This window comes from Aulonocara stuartgranti, assembly GCF_965226115.1.
Source record: "Aulonocara stuartgranti genome assembly, chromosome: 9".
Classification (NCBI taxonomy): domain Eukaryota; kingdom Metazoa; phylum Chordata; class Actinopteri; order Cichliformes; family Cichlidae; genus Aulonocara; species Aulonocara stuartgranti.
The window spans coordinates 23,686,131-23,706,538 of NC_138960.1; the positions used below are offsets into that span (position 1 = coordinate 23,686,131).

Genomic DNA, 20,408 nt, shown 5'->3' on the forward strand with positions numbered 1-20,408 from the left:
GAAACGTGCCACCATTGTTTAAAGATCTTATCTTGAGTACTATGATGAGCCATGGATACTGTTTATGTCACTGAATAGGGTGTAATAGTTTCACAGCCTGGTCGATTTGTTGAGGGCCTGAAATTATCGGCAGATATTCGACGGTCTATCAGATCCAACGTTTATAATGGTTGATAAATGAAAATCTAAAAAATTAAGAAGAGACAGGAAAAACACCATTCCACCATGTTATCAGTGTTGAGTTGCTCGTTGACCACAAGGCAATCTGCAACTTCCGTTTTAGCAGCATGCTTGTCTGGAATGGCACAAACGCAACAACCAGTAGAGCATGAACAAATAAATAAACAACTGCAAACAAGGAAATTCTGTTTGTTTTGTGTGTCTGAATGGAAAAAAAAAACAAAACAAACAGTACCAAATATCGGTATCGATCCTTAAAATCCTGTATCATTCTGGCTCTAAAGCTTTAGCCCCTATGCTTCAATTGAAGTTAACTGCTTTTTCAGTGTGATCCTGTCCCATTAATTTAGGGCACAATGCTGCCAAGTAAATAAGGTGAGGGAGAAAATTAAATTAATGCAAATATATATCACATAGGTTCTTCCTGTGAAACAGTTATTTTTATTGATACATAAAAATAAAAGTCACTTTAAACAGATTCTTCTTTGACACCCTACTGCACTATAGCCATATTGCTATAGCTTATTGTGGCTAAATGTGCTTGTATTTAAAAAAAAAAAAAAAAAAAAAAAAAAAAAAAATATATATATATATATATATACACACACACACACACACACATACAGTAAGTACCAAAAATGATATTTTCTTACTTTAACTATGGTTTTGGTTTTCTATCATTTAAATTAATAGTCAAATCACTAGAAGAAGCCTACGCGTCCCACCAAGATCAGGAAACATTGAACAAAATACGCAAAACAAAACTAGAATTGAATGAGATAATTGATAAAAAAACAAAATTCTTAGTACAAAGACTACGCCTACAAAATTACGAACATGGTAATAAATCCGGTCAATTTCTAGCAAACCAGCTAAAAATAAATAAAGAAAAAACAACTATATGTGCTGTTCAAGATTCATCTGGGAACACATTATATGAACCGATACAAATAAACAACATTTTCAGGAATTTCTATAAAACGTTGTATTCACCACAAATAAACCCATCTAAAAAAGAAATTGATCAGTTTTTGGACAATATAACTCTTCCAAAATTATTGGACACTCAAGCAATGGCACTGGATTCACCACTGACACCAGGTGAACTCCGGGAAGCCCTGATAAGTATGCACAATAATAAGGCTCCAGGTCCAGATGGCTTTCCTGCAGAATTCTACAAAGAATTCTGGTCGATTCTAGCACCAGTTTTCTACAGAACGTTGTTGGAAATTAAAGAAAAGGGCAGACTTCCATCAAATATGAATTCTGCAAACATTAATCTCCTGCTAAAACCAGGCAAAGACCCTGTATATCCCTCAAGCTATCGTCCAATATCCCTTATAAATGTAGACCTTAAAATAATCTGCAAAGCTCCCTCAAAGAGACTGGAGAAAATAACCCCCCTCTTAATTCATCCTGACCAAACTGGTTTCATAAAAGGTAGGCACTCATCAACAAATACACGTAGATTACTTAATTTGATAGACTACTCATACAGTAAAAACCTAGAAACTACAATATTCTCTTTAGACGCAGAAAAAGCATTTGACAGAGTTAACTGGAAATTTCTATTTGCAACTTTACACAAATTTGGTTTTGGATCCTCTTTCATAAACTGGTTAAAAATATTATATAATTCCCCAACAGCTTGTGTTAGAACAAATGACCAGACATCCTCCAGCTTCTGTCTCTTGAGGGGCACCAGGCAGGGATGCCCACTCTCCCCTTCACTATTTGCAATTTTTATTGAACCACTAGCAGCAGCAATTAGACAGAATTCAGTAATTAAGGGCATAAAATGCAAGAACGTGGAACATAAAATCAGCCTTTATGCGGATGATGTGTTACTCTTTCTCCAAAATTCACAAACCAATATCTCTGGGGTGATTGAATTGATAAACTCTTTTGCAAGAATATCAGATTACTCAATTAACTGGTCAAAATCTACAGTCCTACCGATTAATTGCTCCTTCCATAATTCCTCTTCTACACCACTGCAATCGGGAAATATAAAATATTTAGGTATTAATGTTTCTCCCAAGCTTGCAGATCTAACTAAATTAAACCATATCCCACTTTTAAAGAAGGTAGAAGATGATCTGGCTAGATGGAAATGTCTACCCATATCACTCATGGGAAGTGTTGCCGCTATAAAAATGATGGTCTTACCAAAAATAAATTATTTATTCTCAATGATCCCAACTAAACCGCCACAAGATTGGTTCAGATCTCTAGATTCATGTATGTCCAAATTCCTTTGGAAAAATAAACCCCCACGTATAAGCTTAAAAACACTACAAAAGACCAAGGATAAAGGAGGACTAGAACTGCCTAACTTTCAGCACTACTTCTTAGCCAACAGGCTTCAGTTTATCTCAGGATGGCTAAAACACACCCTCTTAGATGAACCTTGGCTAGATGTAGAACAAGCACTCTGCAATAATCTAGAGATCTCAGACCTACCATTTATCAGCTCAAACATCCAACGACATGAATGCTTTAAAAGCATCAACATCAGCTCTTCTCTGACAGCATGGTGGGAGTTTCTAAAATTGACGGCGTCTTCATTAATCCCATGCAAACGTACACCTATCTGGAACAACCCTGACATATTACAAAACAATAATATGATAAACTTTTCAGATTGGAGTGATAAAGGAATCAAATATTTAGAACATATACTAGAAGGAACAGAATTTATTTCATTTGACGGACTAGTTACACAATATGGGATCAACAAGAAAAGATTTTTAGAATATCAACAAATTAAATCCATAGTAAAAAAGAAATTTAAACCGGGTCAAGTTGAACTACAAACACCACCAAGTGTGGTTCAATTTCTTACTCTTAAACCCCCCAAATTACTATCCAAAATATACAGAATGCTTTCTAAAACAGATGAATCAATATCACTTCCTATTGCAAAATGGGAAGCGGATTTATCAGTTAACTTAGACCTAAACTTCTGGTCTCAGATTTGCTTAAAAACCTTTCATCTAATTAGAAATCCCAGTCTTCAATTAATTCAATACAAAATATTACATAGAGTGCACTATACAGGTCATCGGATGTTCAAGATGGGCTTTACGTCTACCAACAACTGCTCACACTGCCAAACCAATTCACCGGACAATTATATCCACGCTCTTTGGTTCTGTCCACCAGTTCAGAAGTTTTGGCGCGAGATATGTGAAGACTTATCGAAGTGTCTGAAATGTAACATTCCAACTTCCCCCTTAGTGTGTTTGTTGGGCAGCTTAGATAATGTCACTTCAGAAAAGAATATAGCCCATATGGTTTTCACTGCCCTATGCATAGCCAAGAAAACAGTCCTCATGAACTGGAAAAATAAAAATAATCTTAATTCTAACCAATATAGAAATTATCTATTAGACTACATTAGTCTTGATACAGCCTCTGCCACCACATCAGATCAATTGCTCTGGGCTCCTTTGATCAGCTCCATCACCTAGTGGGGGTGGGGGGTCATAGTTTGGTCCCGCCTTCACTGTTGTGATTGGTGTGGGGGTAGGGACAGGCTTAGGGCGTCGGGGGGTTCCCCGGAGGCATCTTCCTTGGGGGGCTCAACCCGGGGTAGCGGTCATGTCCGGTTAGGGGCTCTGTTGGCTCTCAGGTGACTGTTTCCTCGCGGCTGCGTGCAGCGGGGCTAGGGGAGGGTCTGTGCTGACGGACGTGGGTTACTGACCTGGTAGCCTGGCTGCCCCTGGGTGGGTCCGGGATGGGCGTGAGGTTCTGGGGGCGCTCCGTCTCTGGGCTGGGACCCGGACCGGGCCTCGGGGGCTTGGGTCCTGGTTGGTGTGTTGCCGGGGTTGTGGGCGGGTGGGTGCATGGGGGCCCGGCCCTGGAGCAGGGTGCCGCCGGTGCATCGAGCCACCTGGGGGGCTCTTCAACTGGTGGGGGAGATTGTCACATCTTGCAGGAGCTTTCCTCTCCTCAGGAGCTCCCTCTGCAGGAGGGGGAGATCTCAGCCTGGGTGTTTATTGTCTTATGTAGTCTGGAAGATGAGTGGATGGTGGGGTGGGTGCAGTTTTCTCTGTGGTGGGGTTGGGTGGACTGTCCCGGGCTCTGTGGGGCCGGGCGGCGCTGCTGCACTGGGCCCCGGTCTGGATGGGCCTGGGCCCCCTTTCCCTGGCGGGTCGCGGAGTGTGGGGGTGCCTACTGGGGTCAGCGGGGGAGCTGGCCCCAGGGAGGGGTCACTTGCCCCTCCCTTCCTTCCCTCCCCATCTCCAGCTGCCTCCCTCTTCCCGCTCCACCACAACCACCCACACATGCAGGGCCTTGGAGTAGGGGTATGTCACCAGGGTGCAGAGGAGGCTACCCCCCCCCCCCCCCCCCTGTCCCCTTCTGGCTGCCTCTGCCTCAATTTTATCCCACAACTTAGACATTCACATTACTCACACTCTCATTACACATACATATAGGATCTTGGGGGTGGGCACGATACACGGAGTCCAAAGTACCATCAGGGTGTACACCCCACCCCTGGCATCGTTGCCCACCTCTCAATTTTAAATACACATAGACATTGAGGGCTAGCAGGAGGGACCATGCGCTTACCTGCTGCTCTCTGGCAGGTAGCTCCAAGCCCTCCTGGGTTTTAAATGCACCTTAAAACACACATGCATCAACACTACAATGAGCGGGTGGAGGGAGGTTTGGAGTCTTCTCTCACCCCCATTCTCTGCGACCTGCTGGAGCAGGGGGGCTAGGAGGAGGAGTTGGCCGTCCGACTGCGGTCTGGAGTGTGGAGCCTTCCTGCTGCTGCAGAGTCGGGGCGGTCTGCCTCCCCCCACCGCAGGGAAAAGGGAAACACCACCTGGGTCTGGGTGCATTTCCCCCCTCCAGGGGCGGGGGCACCTAGACCCGGTTTGTAGAGTACGCTTGGGGAGTGTGATCGTGTGTACAGCGTCTTTTTATGTCTGTCTCCACGTTGGTTGAGTGTGGAGTAAGTGCATATGAGAGCATGAGGTTGGGAATGGTTGTTTGTATCTGTGTGTGCCTGTATGTCTGTGTCTATATGTCAGGTTGGGTGTCAGGCGCCACCTCTCTGGGGACATCTCAGGCCCTCCAAGGTTTGGAGGCCTATCTCCCTCTACCACCACTTCCCCTGCCAGTGGCGGACTCCCTCAGACATCGGTGCGTTGGTGGTTCTTTGTGTCCGGGGGTGGGCGTCCAGGTACACACCGGCTCACTCCTTGGCGGCCGCTTATCGGGGCCTGGAGCCTGGGGCTCGCTCGGGCCACTTCGGAGGTGGGGTGCCCCCGGCCTCTCGGCCTGGGGCTCGGTCACTCAGGTGCAGCTGGCTGCCGGCGGAGCTCACGGGCGCGTCACTGCAACTCCCCCTGGCTTCTGCTCCGCGGCTGCTGAGTGAGCCCTCATCTAGGACTCTCCTCAGCTCTTTCCGGGACAGTGGCGCAGCTGCCCCTCTGTTGGTCTTCCTTGGTCTCTTGTGTTCTGGGGGCCTCTGGATGTCTGGAGTTTTGATCTCCTCCACACCTGCTTCATGCCCTGGAGGACGGGGCTGTGGCCCCCCCACACCCTCTAGCAGATTATTACATGAAGGAACCTTTTAAAAAACAAAAAACAAGCGCGTCCATGCTCACAGGTGTACACACGGGTGATCACACCCACAAACTACACCCTTTTTGGCTCCTACCTCAAAGCACACTGTGTTCTGTTGATCTTATGTGCTGCACAATAATGTTTAACATTTAGTATTTACTGTCATATTCCCATATATCATTGTGATGTTGTTTATTCTATTACTCTTGTTCTCTTCTGCTTGCTTTCTTTTTTCTTTCTCAGCAGGTGACCCAGGTGATTGATATATGCATTTTTTTTTCTCTGCCCGTTCTGTTGGTTTTTGTCTTTTGCCCTTCTCCCCCGTCCCTCTTCTCAGCTGTTTCTCTTTCCCTCTTTCTTTCTCCCCTTCTTTCCCCCAGTCAAGTCTGTCCCGTATTCAGTAAGTGAAAATAAAATAAACAATAAAAGGTGAATCAAATGGACCATTACGGCAAGGCTGGGATGGTCAGTTTGGTAAAGTAAATCTGTTGGGCATCTTTCTTTGCCTTTAGACAACAATTCTGAGGGCAAAAGAGCCAAACGGGACAGGCAAAAAAAAAAAAAAAAAAATTAATAGTTTAAGGACCTTCTAATTAAATATGCATTTGAAGCCAGGCGGGGTTTAGCTTAGCATAGCTTAGCTTACCTTTATCTTAGCTTAGCATAAAGCCTTCAATCAAGGAGGAAACACTCTGTTCTTAACTAAGTTACAGCAAAGAACAAAATGATCTAATCTTCCTCTACTCCCCTACATTTTGAGTTCCAGCCAAAACTATGAGTAATTTAAGTTTTTGTTTACTGATATCAGCCTCATGGCCAAGCACATCTGAAACCACGCTATCAATTCGCACAGCAAACTCAGAAATGTGATCCTTAAGGGAACTTAAAGTTAAAGTCTGAATGTGGCTGCCGCTTTCTCCACTTCGGTAGTTTTAGAAAACACTGGATTACACTGCCAGACCACTCTGACATAATTACTACCTACAGGTGATGGAAGAAACCAAAATGATTCAACACTCCCAGGGGTGACACAGTAGCATATGAGAAGCAGTGTGGGAGGGCCACCAACAGTGAATAAGGTCATGTATCATTCAGTGGTCAGATTAAATTCCAGACACATGACTGGTTTCAGGTGACAGCCCAACTGTGTGTGACCTCTCTTTTATTATTGTTATTATTATTTAAGTGGCTATCGTCATGTATTAACAAAATAAGAGTACATTTTTATTCATTACTTTAAATCTCTGAGTCCTGCAGTATAAGCATATTTTAATGGAATTATAAAAGTTGAGTTGCGGCTCACCAATTTGCCCAGCTGCTGTGACGGTACTTCAGAAAAATGCTTGCATACTGACTCAGCAAACATCACACAGGGATGTGAAGTTTGATGAGCTTAAATGGTCTTTTTTTTAAAGGATATGGCATTGTATAAATGGCTGCAATTAATGTTATTGTAGACATTTTTAAGAGGTAGGATTTGTAGGATTATCATGTCAGTGCTAATTTTAACAAACGTAAGCATATAAAAAGTGATGATTTAAAGTAAATACAATCTAACTTTTTAGACTATGTTTAACTTTTGCACTTAGGCTGTCTTTGCACTTAGCCTCATTCCTCTGTTCTATGGCCTGCCGTCGACATTGATTCGTTGCCATGGTTCTTCTGTTTTGTCGGATGAACATTTCTTTTCCATTTCAACCTCCCACTGGCATTTCTAAGCTTTTTGCTTTTTTGTTTTCTCCTCTCCTCTTTTTTCTTCCATCAGTCTTTACAGGCCATGCTCTCCTCCCTTCACTCTGAGCTTGACATTCAGAGGTATTTGATGAAAATCCAATTGCCCCACAGAGTTAGTCAGCCTTTTATCTTATCTGCATCATACTGCAGTGTTGTCAGAGTGTGTGTTTGTGTGACCATGTTCGCACACTCGCTAACATCTGCTTTGTGACCATGTTCCTAAAGCCAAGTGCCCCCTTGTCTATCAGTGTCTGCCCTGTCTGTCAGTCTATCAGTGTCTGCCCTGTCTGTCAGCCAGCCTTGGCTGTCAGGTTAAACTACATCTGTCAACTGCACTTATCTTAATATGCTTACCGGTACATTCTTTCTTTGCCCTTGCGAGTATGAGTGTGAGATAATGGCAGCATGTGCAGGCTGGCTTGTTCAAGATAACCCATAGGACCTGGCCTGGTAGTCTTGTGCCTTCATCTGCTATGGCTTTACATCACCATTTTTGTTGCCAGAAAGGGGAGCAATTTCATAAAGAGCCCAGTGTTCAGAGTTTTCCCCTTGAGGTGGAGCTCACCTTACCTTACCGCACAATAGCTCAGTGGGCTCAGGAGTCAGGTCACAGATCTTCTTATTGTATCCCTAGCTCGAGGATGCCACGCCATGCAGATATGATTACAGAGAAGTGAACTGATCTTCACGTTTTGATCACACAAGTCCTGATGTTTAATCAGTGGTTACTAGAAATTTCTCTTTCTGGAACAACATTTTAGGAATCTCTTTGAACTCTTTTAGGGTGTTGGTACTTTTAGTAACCATGCATACCTGTGGGTGTGTATTTAATAGCAGCAGAAGATCCTGTAGTGCGTGTATTAACACTTTGTTGCACATTTGCATGAGTAGACTCATAGTTTTTTGTGTGTTGCTGCAGTCAAAGTCACCATTAAAGATTTATTTTTCTCGGTTTGCAAAGAATGCGTGTGACTCACAGCACACCTGACATTGTCAGGAAGTGTTATTTCTGCTCCACTAAATGCATGATAACACAAAGAAGTTTCTTATACTGTGAAAAAAATATTTTTTTTTTGTTGTGTCCTTGAGAGAATGTAATACTAAAGCATGTAAAGTATCATCTTGTGTACACTTGTGTACAGGGTATTGCTCTTACGGTGTTGTTTCCATGTGCTCCCATTTCAGAGCAGAAGCCCAAAGCACGGCGCCAGCACCCAGCACAGTATCGGCGACCAGGTCGACCACCTGTCCTTAGCCTCCCTGGAATCATTGGACACCATGTCTGAGGCTGAAGCGCCCACAACCTTCACCCGTGGCAGCCGGGTTCGTGCCAGCCTGCCTGTTGTGCGATCGGCCAATCAGACAAAGGACCGCTCACTAGGTATGCTGGATGTTATATTAGTTTTTGGGTTCATGGCAGTTCTGTTAGTTTGAGAAAATTCAGTTGACAATCTTGTAATGCTCTATTTCAAAATCCCCAAATAAATTTGCTATAAGGAAGTTCCTGTATCTGCCCTGTTAAAGACTCACAGCATTAACTAGCATTAGTAATGTTTGACACGTTCTTTTAGCATAACCTTGGCATAACTCTTTGTAATAGCTCCTAACCACAGTATGATGTCATTGTTTCACTAAAAGTCCAAATCTGTTCCTCTCACTCCATCCGTCTGCTAGTCTCCACCCTTCCTCCTTTCTCAACCTGAGCGCACAGTTTTGTTTTAATTAGTATTCATTTCTTCTGTAGTGAAAGATAGGAGAAAAGCATCCACAGTGTGCCATCGTGGTATTGACAGGATTAGAAACGGGTCGTCTTATCAACGTGCACGGTGCTACATTTGCATACATATGCAGCAAAGGCTCAGAGCTGTGCAGAATTAGGTGGCTGTGTTTGGCTGAGAGGGATGCAAAGTCTTAGAAAACTCTCCAAACAAAGTGTAGCGTCAGCGCAGCCTACAACTCGGCGAGGCGTCTGCCACGGGATAATAGGCAAGCATCTGAGAGACTTTTGACCAAAGTGAAAATGAATGAAACTGCAGGGTGTCGTATTCCTTTCCCGTGCCAGTAGTGCCTCTTGCTTTGTCTGAAAAGTTTTTCTACACATGCACGTACACATGTCCCATCATTCTCTGTCCTTCTATCAAAAACATCAAGACAGAGTGTTAAGACAGTGGGGGGTTATGGTGTGAGGAAAAAGGGGAGGAGAAAAAAAGGGGGGAGGTGGGGGGCACCACTTCACAACACTGTCCCTCCCACCACTGCCTCTCACACACATGCACACACACAGACAGGCACACGCTTCGCTTGGTCCCAGCAGACATTTGGGACTTTTAAGTGTCTTTTTGGTGTAGTAGCTTCTGGCTTTTTGAGAGCATCTTAACAGCGAGCAGAAAAACAGGGATTCCTTAAAACCTCAAACGTGAGTATCAAATTCATCCTTAAGTGTGGCATCAAGTGTATTGAATTTCTTCATTTTGCGGGTGTATTATAGTCGTCTGCCTTTTCGCTGCATTTCAATCGCTGCGATGAGCATATATTTCTAGACTTTATTTGTTTTAGACTTTTGTGTCTTACTGGAAAGATGTGGAAAAACTGTGCCCAATTGGTCAGAAAAACCCACTAGCTATTTGTTTCCAGTCCTCAGTGAAACCAGGTGCTCGGGAATGCAGCTGTTAAAACTGAGCTATTCAACTTTGTCATAGCAAATAAGAGTACAGAGGTGTGCACGATGCAATCTCAATCAATGGTGCTTTGTCATCAAATTCTTTCGCCCTAGTTGCGAACATCTGGATGAAAACTACACGGCCGTTAACGTAACAGCTCTCAGGGGAAAGATGAATTTATTCTGCAAATGGGCACTTTGTTAAGTTTTTCCAACACAGGAACCCAGACAGACCAGAGAGAGAAAGCAACGGATAGACTCAGCAATTTTATTTCCTGGATTTGCCCTCTCTCTCTCTCTCACTCTCTGTCTCACTCTGTCTCGTGGTGCATGTAGGATCTTGTATAATATTTCACCAACATCTGGTAGCTTTTACTGGCTAGCTCCTTTTATGGGGTTACACCAAGTAAAACCAAACCCTCCTCTCCTTAAAGCAAGTTATTTCCAGTGCACAAATGCACAAGTGACAATTTTGCCTCTGCAGCTAATGAAATGTGACATTTTGGATGATTTCTTATGAAATATGAGCAAAACAACAACACGAGCTGATTGAACTGCTCTGATCATTTCATTACGTTCTATTGTTGCCACTGATTGCCTGTGAAGATCAGCACAAAGCTGTTTGAGGTAATGAATCGCAGATTGAAAATAGAAATGTTTTTTTCCTGTTTCCTCCCCCCCCCCAGCACTGTTTATACAACTGCTCTGTAGGCGTGGCCATAAATTTTGTTCAAGAGCCATCTGTTTTTCTAAAGCACAGTACAAATGCCACACCCAGGGTTCAGAGGTTCAAGCTTTGGTCTGTTTGATGCACAACTTGTACTGATCCACCCCTAGTTTTGTCCTCTCTTCCTGACCCCACCCCCAAGCTCACTGCCTGTACCAAATAATTTATCCTGTGCAAGTGATAAGCAAAAGATTCAGCGCAGTGCATTACAAATATTTAGCAAAAGGCTGCACACAACATGATTACATTCATGCACTTTTGTTTTTGATGCTTTCCAAGCCACAGTTCAACTGAGAATAAATGCTGAAGCCCAATTCAGACTCTCTTATCTGTTCGGGACTGTGCAGGAGTTGATCCAAATTGCACCAAAACAAAAAAAAGAAGAAAAAAAACACCGGGAACTTTTGAAAATTTGAGTCCGGCCAGTAATCTGCACTGAGCGGCCATGACCAGACGTGTCACATGGGCCCTTGCCAACTCTTTTTACAAGGCTGGAATTATGCTGTTAGATTTTATTTTATTTTATTTTTTCACCATTGAAGGGTTTTTAAACCAACCCAAACTTCTACAAGCGTCCCTTTTTGTTTAACCACCACAGTTTTGGCATTGTTTACTGCACTAACATGAAATAACATAAGCCCAATGATTTTACTGCAATATATTGAGCATTCTTGCACAGTCAGTACTCTATACAGTAGCTCAACAGTAAAAGCAGACCACTGGTTTGTAATTGAAATAACACCGACACAATTTCAGTGAACTGCGTGAAATGTTCTATTTGTCTTGACAGATTAACACTGCGTGCAGGGCTGAAATTCTTCAGGCCTTTAGAAAACATATGGGAGTGAAACAATGCGTCACTGCTAATGCAAGTTATGGAATTCAAATAGGACTGTCTTAGTCACGGGAAACATTTGAAAGGACTAATCACCAAGTCTCCCTGCTTCCTGCCTTTAGGTGTACTGTACCTGCAGTACGGAGACGAGACCAAACAGATTCGCATGCCCAATGAGATCACCAGCATTGACACAATCAGAGCTCTCTTTGTCAGTGCCTTCCCGCAGCAGCTCAACATGAAGATGTTGGAGTCACCCAGTGTTGCCGTGTACGTCAAAGACGACATGAGGAACGTGTATTACGAACTTGCTGATGTCAGGTAAAGATGCACTGTGTTTGCATGTGATAAACATGGTAACAGAAACGGATCGGGAGCATGTATTTGCCATCGCATACTGTGTTTATTATTTCCTTAGGTCGATCTGATATTGTCGTGTTGGTGTTGCTCTTGGATCGATATAACTAATGTTGCAAGTGACCAATCACACGTGATGTCAAAGTTTTATGACATAGAAACAGCGTCACACAACACACCAAACCATAACCCCTTAACCATAACCGTAACTATAGTCCCGTAACCCTAACCCAAACCACGACACATCCTAACCCTCAAACCTAACCCTGACCCTAACCGCCCCCTTTTTGGATGTTTTTCCTGAGTGGACATCGGCAGTTTTCTTCCCCAAGTCACAAAGCTATGACATCATAACAATGTGATTGGTCAGATGCAATGTTGATCCTGTACAAACATCATTATGGAACAATGTGAGGATATCGGATAGACCTATTTCCATTTACCCACTGTGAACACTTTCCATCCTCTTCCTTCTTCAGCTCTCCCTGAACAGGAAATGTCACTGGTCAGGAAATGGGCTCACTTCCACTTTCCTTCAATGTTAAAGAGAAAGTTAAAAAAAAAAAGAGCATTAACTGTAAACAAACTAAGGTTTACTTTTAGCTGACTTTGATACCTTTCCTGGTGGTTGTTGCCAGTCTTAATGAAAAAATTTGACTTTGCAAATCTTTAAGAAATATTTGCTTTTTTTTTAAAAGCTCTCATTGCTTCATTTATAAACATACATACCAGTACTATCCTACTTTGATATTCACCTGCATGTCTTATCAGTAATACAGCAGATTCTGTCTTCTGAGAAAGCAGGCAGCCATTTGTTGTAGTTGTTTTTCAGAAGGAAAGGCTTTACTCTTGAAGGCATACGAACTTTGCCCTTTGCCTGCAGAGCTCCTGCTCAAGTGCAATGTGTACTTTGTGAGTAATATTTTATCAGGGCTGTAAAAAAAATTGTCTCGTCGTAGCTTAAGGGCTGTACGGGCGACCATAATGCCATAGTTAAATTGAGCCCAGGACATGAAACAGCAGGTGTGCTCTCAGTTCATGTAGCAAGATAGTATTAGTTAATATTTTTATGGATTTTGAATATTTAGAGAGAATGTCAGGTAATAGCGAACAGTCAGAGCCTCTGTCGGGGTATGTGCCCTTGGTGGGGCTGTTGCAGAGAACCCGACTGAGGCAGGATCGGCCGCTGTCTGATGGCGATATCTGGGCTAAATTCTTACCACTGAGCACCTCTTCCTCCTACAGGAACATCACAGACCACTCCTGCCTGAAGGTTTACCACAAAGATCCAGCACAGGCATTCAACCATGGACCCCGACCTACCAATGGCGATGTCAGGGTGAGTACTTTACTGTCCACAGCACAGCAGTGAAATTGTCTCATTAAAAGCGGCAGCTGAGTAGAGAAAAGATTTGCTGCAGATAGAATAGCGAGCCCGGTCTCCGGTTTCTCACATCTTGTATGCAGTAAAGGGAAGGAATGTCCCCCTGCCTCTTGTTAATCTCTTCAGAGGGGGTCTTGTATTGTTCTCCCAGGGGCCTGCGTTTGGCCGTCCTCTACACGCTCTGGTGCGACTTGTTTAAGGGACAATTGGACTCAGCTCTCAGGACTATTTCCTCTCTGAATTCTTCCTCCCAATATCTGCTCTAATCTCTTTTCTTTTATTCTGATTCTATCTTGTTTATTTCCTGCTGATGTAACAAACTAAAACCCCCAAAGAGCCTTTTTTTTCGTCTACTGTTCCTCCTCAGATCCGCTCCTCTAATCTGCCCTGACCAGTCATCTGTCCTCGCTTTGTCCGTCTGCCAGTTACAGTTAGCATTTTGGCACAATTGCTTTGCTTTAAATATTAACCCCCGCTATACTAACACTACATGCAGTGCTGTGTATGGTCACCTAAGTTTAAAGTGAAATTGGTTAAGTTTAAAGGAGTGATGAGGCAGCTAAGGTGATGGTTTTAAGAGCTCTTCATTCAGATGCCACAGTGACATTGAGGTGCTGCAGAAATTCTTTTTTATTCTTTGCTGCTGACAGGCAAGTTGCTGACTTTCTCCAATCGGGTCCTTCAAAGGGAGGCGAATAAAAGACGGCTCTTCAAAAAAAAAAAGATGGCTAAATAAGATACTGAAAAAGTGAAAAGGGGAATCTTACTTTGAGAGCTTAAAAGTTTCAAAGTACATCAGCAGAAAAACTCCAATTGTGTAGAGAAGTTTTTCCCCAACTTTTTTTTTTTTTTTTTTTTTTTGCTGTTGTTGTTGAAATTCTGGTTCTCGTCGAAACTGCAGGTGTTAAAAAAAGAGCTTGGAACTCGATGAACTGAAATGTATGAAGCAACTTCTTAAAGGTTCCTATGCAAACACAGTGCAATGCTAACATAAAGAAAAAGATTGTTGCCGTCATTTTTTAACCCAGCAGCAGCTGACCCAGATACAGAGGATGGCTGTGGGGTGGTGTTTTAAGTGTAAACACTACAGAAAACTACCTAAAATGCCATTTATTGATTCCCACTCGAGAGTTTGCTTCTATTGCAGTCAAGTCGCTTTATTTAAATACAACAACAGAGGTTGATGAACGTGCTCCGCATCAAGCAAGCTGTTAAGCTGTTGGCAAACTTCCCTTCCTTTACAAACATATTGAAAAGCTCTAAGACTCAACACAGTTTTCAACGTAATATTTATCAGCCTCTCTATTCTTGGCAGTGTTAAAAATTCAACCTCTTTTATTGAGGAAATAGAAAATTGGCTGCACAAAGGAAAAAAAGGGTGTCGCTAGGGCTTAATTAGCACCTGTTCAAACACTGTTTCACTGAAGGTGCACCTCACATGTGTTTGGGCCGTAGAGAATGCCCTCGCCTTGCAGGGATGCCAGGCCTCAGATCTGATTCAAATTGAGATCTGCAGTCATCTCGGCTATTGATTTGAAAATGTCTGGCAAGCGAAACTTGCATAGAGCTGTCTCTGGTTATAAAAACAACTGCTGCAATAATACGAGTTGGATAGATGTACACAGGAATGGACACGTAACTTGATAAACTTCAGGCGGTCAAATAACTCTCCTGCAATTGCATTTCAAAAGTTTGACTCATTAATCTTTACTGATACATATATTTATATATGTATGGGATAGTGCCTCAAGCTTTGCTTTGAATTCATACAGTATAGTCAATAGTGGCTGTCGACAGAGACAGTATGTACACACCAGTTAAGAAGATGTTTTGGAAACAGTAGCTGAGTTATTAGCTAGCCTCTGATTTGCTCTCCTAAAAACAATCCACCATTTTTTCTTTTGTCTTTGTCCAAAAAAAGATGACAGCTCATCTTGTGTCAACTTACAATTCTAATAATTAGTGTTTTCTTTCACCAACACCATTTAGTGCCCTACAGCACATCCGCATAGTACACTCAGCCATTCGATCAGCTCTTTAAATATTTACAACTTTCTTCACGGACATTGCAGCACGACTCTTCTTTATCTGGCCTGCTTTGTTCGCTGTGAGGCTCTGAAACGTCTGTGAATTAGTCGGGAAACTCGCTCCAACTCTGACAGGCCAAGAGATTGAGGCAACTTTTGTTAACTCCTACTAGACATGCCGCTCTCATAATTGGAAGCTTAAGAGACTGATGGAGAAAGGAGAAAGGTCTGGGAGATAAATTGCATCTTTTTTGCCTGATATGGTTTTGCGTGTGCTTGTTTTTCGAGCTTCTACTTCTTTGTTTTGTCACAAAGCAAGGAGATCTCTGTACTGTAGGGATATTTTTAGATGTTTTGGTCGGTGTTTCAAAGGTGCAACATCTGTTTGGGATTAAGAGCTGATGCCTTTTGGCTAAAAATGTTCTTATATGGCTTTGCAGGGATTGGAAAAGCAGTCAGATGTTATTTAGGGCTTCAGAGTGTGCACCTTAAAAAGTAGAAGTCTTTATGGTTTTGTGACGGTCAGCAGTGGCTCTTTGCGCTGAAGTCTTAGTGTTTTGCTGCTTGGTCGGACTTGTTGCAGTCATATTTACTGCTGCGTGAACTTTCCCTGCTACAAAGTTTCTTTCTTTTTACTGTTGTCACCACAGCCAAGCCTGAGCTCTTTTGTTACTGTATTCTCTGTGTGCATTTGTTGTTTTCCAGTTCACACCTACTCTTGCACACACAAGGGTCACACCCACTTTATTGTTCACCTCACTGTGCTAATCTTTGTTGGCACTCTGGGAAGTAATAAATAATGACGAGACTGAAAACACAAAAACTTTGCGTTACGTTTTTGACTTGTCTTGACTTTTAGGTGAGACCTGTGAGTCATACGTCGGACAAACAATAGTTTGTGTGTTTGACGGGAATAGAAAGTTAGACTGGAAAACAGATTCGATTCATACCCACTTGTGACACCATCTAGGAGAGTGTGTATCCATGAATTCTGTCTGTGTTTATAATTTAGGTTTCAAATGTGCTTGTACATGTTTAGTTCAGTAAAGAAGAGAGCGAGAGAAAAACAAACAAACTAAAGAAAACCCAATCTAAAATGAAATGACTTTTATTGTTTTGTTGCTTGTTCTTTCTGAGCCGATATCAAATTTCCATTATTGCTTTCACTGCATGGCTGGCCAAGGGTGCATGTTGCATATCAAGTAACTTTTTGTTTGCAGAGGAAATAATTTAATTCTTTTTTATCCGTTAAGCAAAACACAGTCTTGCCTTATGCAAGGTGTCAAAATAAAAGTAGAGGAAGTAATGTAAAGACTGAACACTGTGTACCTTTAAGACTTTTGCACTGACTATTCTTCTATATCCCTTAACCAAGAAAAGTGTTCCAATTAATTGAGGTTAGGTTTTTGCACGTTAGCCTTCAAAGAGCTTTAAGGTGGTTGAGCTAAAGAACTGTGGACTGTATTTGCTATTCAGACAGACAGATACTGTTGCAAATTAGCCAAGGTACTGTCTAACCCCGAAGGCTTCCATGAACCTCTGGTAGAAAGCCATAGTCTTATCTCCTGGAGCACATTTGCAACACTTAACCTCACCTTCTTTCAAAAAGCAGAAACTGTGCAGTTTTTTTTAACAGGGAGAATAGTCTTTACTTCTTCATGCAATATTGTTTTATATGGAAGCCTGTGGGCACGATATCAAGGGCTTAGAGTGATATGCTGTGTGTCCAGGAACTATTTTCTACTTCTGGGAAAATTTGCTGACAGTATATATTCTTTGAAAAGCAACAGTGTAAGATAGATAGATGTTTTTGTTTTAAGGGCAGCTCCAGTCTAAAGTTACAAGACCTACACAAAGTAAGAAGTAACTGAAGTTGACAGAAATATGCATCTTTAATTTAAGATTTTCTACTAAAAGAAGGAACTTTTTGTGTACTTATATATATTAAATCATTTTTTTTGGGTGTTTTTATGATTTTTTTTCTTTTTTCTAGATGCACAGTGAAATGGCACTTGCCGGCCGTGATGGCCAGCCCCCTCTAAGGCATCCTCCCATGGTTCCCCCGTCCCACCACCCAATGCAAGCAGCACTCCCCCCAACGCCCCACTCTATGCCTCCATCCCCCTCCAGAATCCCATTTGGCCCACGGCAGGGCTCTTTACCTGGGAGCGCCACCATCCCAAGGGACAGAATCTCCAATGCCAACCCACCGGCCCGCTCTAACTCTCCTTGTCCCAGCGCCATCCTAGAGAGACGAGATGTCAAGCCAGATGAGGATATGGCTGGAAAGAGCCACACTCTTTCTAGAGGGAATGAGGGCTTGTACGCAGATCCATACCTCCTCCAAGAGGGACGAATGGGCATTGCTGCAGCACATGGACCACACCCCAGCCCTGGTCTTGATGGTCCAGAGCATGCCATGGGGGGATTTCACCGTGCCTCCATCCGCTCCACGAGTTCTTATGGTGGACCTAGCCCTACAGACACTATAGATCACCCCTCTCTGTACAGGCAGAAGTCCAGAAACAGCCAGCTGCCGACTTTGGGTTCTAAGACACCTCCGCCATCCCCTCATCGGATGACTGAGGTACGAATGATTGACATCCATGGTGGACCTCCTCATGGCATGCCATCTCATAGTGTTACCATGGAGAGAAGCTCGCCTGTGCGCCAGTCCTTCAGGAAGGAAGAAGTAACTGGGACAAAGCCACGGAACAGCATGGGCTCACCTGTGGTTCCAGACCTCCAGGGGCCAATCCCAGCTGCCAGTGACCATCAGACACGGTAAGCTAGCAGAGGACACAGTGTTGCATATAGTAGCTGGGGGGGGGGGGGGTTGTTAAAATAACTACCGAGACATTGCATGGGAGCATGGACTAACTCTGCATCCCAGTGTCACCCTAACCATGAACTGCTGCTTTCCAGTACCTGGTCTGACTCTGTTTCATCATCCATGCGTGAAGAATAAATATAACCTGCCCTCTCACTGTCTTCAGCATAAAGATCTGCACATGAAGCACATTTTGATGAGTTTGGTTTGTGTATATAGCCAGCTCTTGCTTATCTTGCTAACTCGAATTCTGGAGCTGATATTGTTGATGAGCGTGTAAGCCCAGGCATAGCTACCACTAGTGAAACAGGATAGTATCTAAAGGCTCTATTAATCAGTGTATATTTAAACAAGAACACCCCTTACAGACTCTATTCAGTTTCAGTTAATCTAACAGATATTTTAGTACCTGGGTTAGGTTTGTCTTCTCAGACTGAGAGCACATAAACACAGAAAGGGTGCAAGAGGGATGCTGGCCTCTTAGCAATGCTTAACTAGAAAGGAGGGTACATGGGCTCTGTGTGTAACTTGGAAACCCAAAGCAAATACTGGCCAGGTTGAAAAAGTATTTGAAATGGCCAGTCATGCAGATCAGGCCAGACCACCTGGGAAGCCCAAAACCTCCATTAGAAATGCCCTGGGAATATCTGAAAGAGTGAAGGAATTTGATTGGGAAAGTACCATGCTTCACTTTCAAAATAAACTGTAGGTGTCATAGAATATACTCGTGTAAAGTATTGTGGTCATTGTTGTATTCACATAGACTTTGTGTCTGCACTGTGTCCTTAACATGCCCCGTGCCTCAAGATAAATTATGAATAGAACAGAATAGCCCTTTATTGTCACTGTACATGTGCAATGAAATCGTGGGTGCTCCAAACAGACTCTGCAGGAAATATAAATAGCAAGACAACATAAATAAATGACAAAACAAGATGAAAGCACACTAAATAAGGCACATAAGATGTGCCTTATAAAGCAAAAGTAGTTCTGTTGCCAGTTCCCTCACCTGCCTACAGTGTAGGCTTTCTTAAGGCAGTGTCATACAGTTCAAATAATCCTTTCACTCTCTTTTTGGCAGTCACTACATGTGACTCAGTCAAAAAAACAATATGACCCGAGCACCTTGGGTGTCAACCTTAGGCTTGTCAAGAAGTTGTCCGTCTTGTTTATTCTATTTGGACACGAGCTTTTGGGGTTTTTACATTTTTGTTTTATTTGTAATTCAGAAACGATTCATATTTACCAGAGACAACATTTACTTGTGGCATATTGCAAATCAATTCCAAAACAAAAGAAAAATCTCTGCTGTGTAATCATCTCACAAAATGGCAAAACGTTTCATGGTTAGGTGATTAAAAGCGATTGATTATTCTGTTTACAACCCTCCCGTTTTCATTCTGAGCTAATATTTGCTCCAGTGGCAGCTGTCATATCCAATAGGCCTCGGTGTTGAAAGCAGAATTTTTTGATGTGTCTGCAGAGAACGAATGAAGGCTATGGAACAACAGATTGCCAGCTTGACTGGTCTTGTTCAGCATGCACTTTTAAAGGGCCCAAACACTAGTGGCACCAAGGAGCCTCTAAGGTAAGCAATCACAGTATAGGCCAGAGTGGAGGCATCGGGTGAAATGGACTTTTCAAAAGAAAAGCCTTGTGATTCAGTCAGAGGAGGAAGGATAAATTATCCCTTCAATAATGGCCATATCAGACACTCAGGTAAAATAGTGTCTGCTAAAAAGGAAATCGGTTTGAATGTGAATCTGTTATCGAAGCCTTTTGCCCTCTAGATAAATGGCCACTATTGTTCATCTGGCTGCTTTTCAGCTCTTTATCTTCTTTATTTATTTATATTGTTTGGAAATGTTTGCTTGACGCCTAGTCTAAAATGTATGCTGTGAATTTGAATGTAGCTACTGTATGCACTGATGATGAAGCTTGTTAACATCATTAACATCATTTTAACCTTTCTGGTTTGTCAGTCTGCTCCATCATTCTTTATTTTAACTTGTTTGTCCTTACTAATATTGAGCTGTAAATCTAAAGTGCTGCAAAGTGCTGTTTATTTCTGTTACACAAACTCTTGTAAGAT

The 20,408-nt window shown here is 42.7% G+C and overlaps 1 protein-coding gene across 16 annotated transcripts in view; it reads left to right on the forward strand.

Annotated features, from left to right (window-relative positions):
- Positions 1-20,408, forward strand: part of kiaa1217 (KIAA1217 ortholog) — a 169,649-nt gene that overhangs the window by 133,528 nt on the left and 15,713 nt on the right. For 14 of the 16 annotated variants that reach the window (XM_082546037.1, XM_082546034.1, XM_082546033.1 and 11 more), the window contains 5 exons: positions 8,683-8,878; positions 11,841-12,039; positions 13,321-13,414; positions 17,480-18,270; positions 19,800-19,904. In XM_082546037.1, the coding sequence (XP_082402163.1) occupies positions 8,683-8,878; positions 11,841-12,039; positions 13,321-13,414; positions 17,480-18,270; positions 19,800-19,904 (1,385 nt within the window). The remainder of the gene's footprint in view (positions 1-8,682; positions 8,879-11,840; positions 12,040-13,320; positions 13,415-17,479; positions 18,271-19,799; positions 19,905-20,408) is intronic. The other 2 variants (XM_082546043.1, XM_082546044.1) reach the window with 1 other exon arrangement.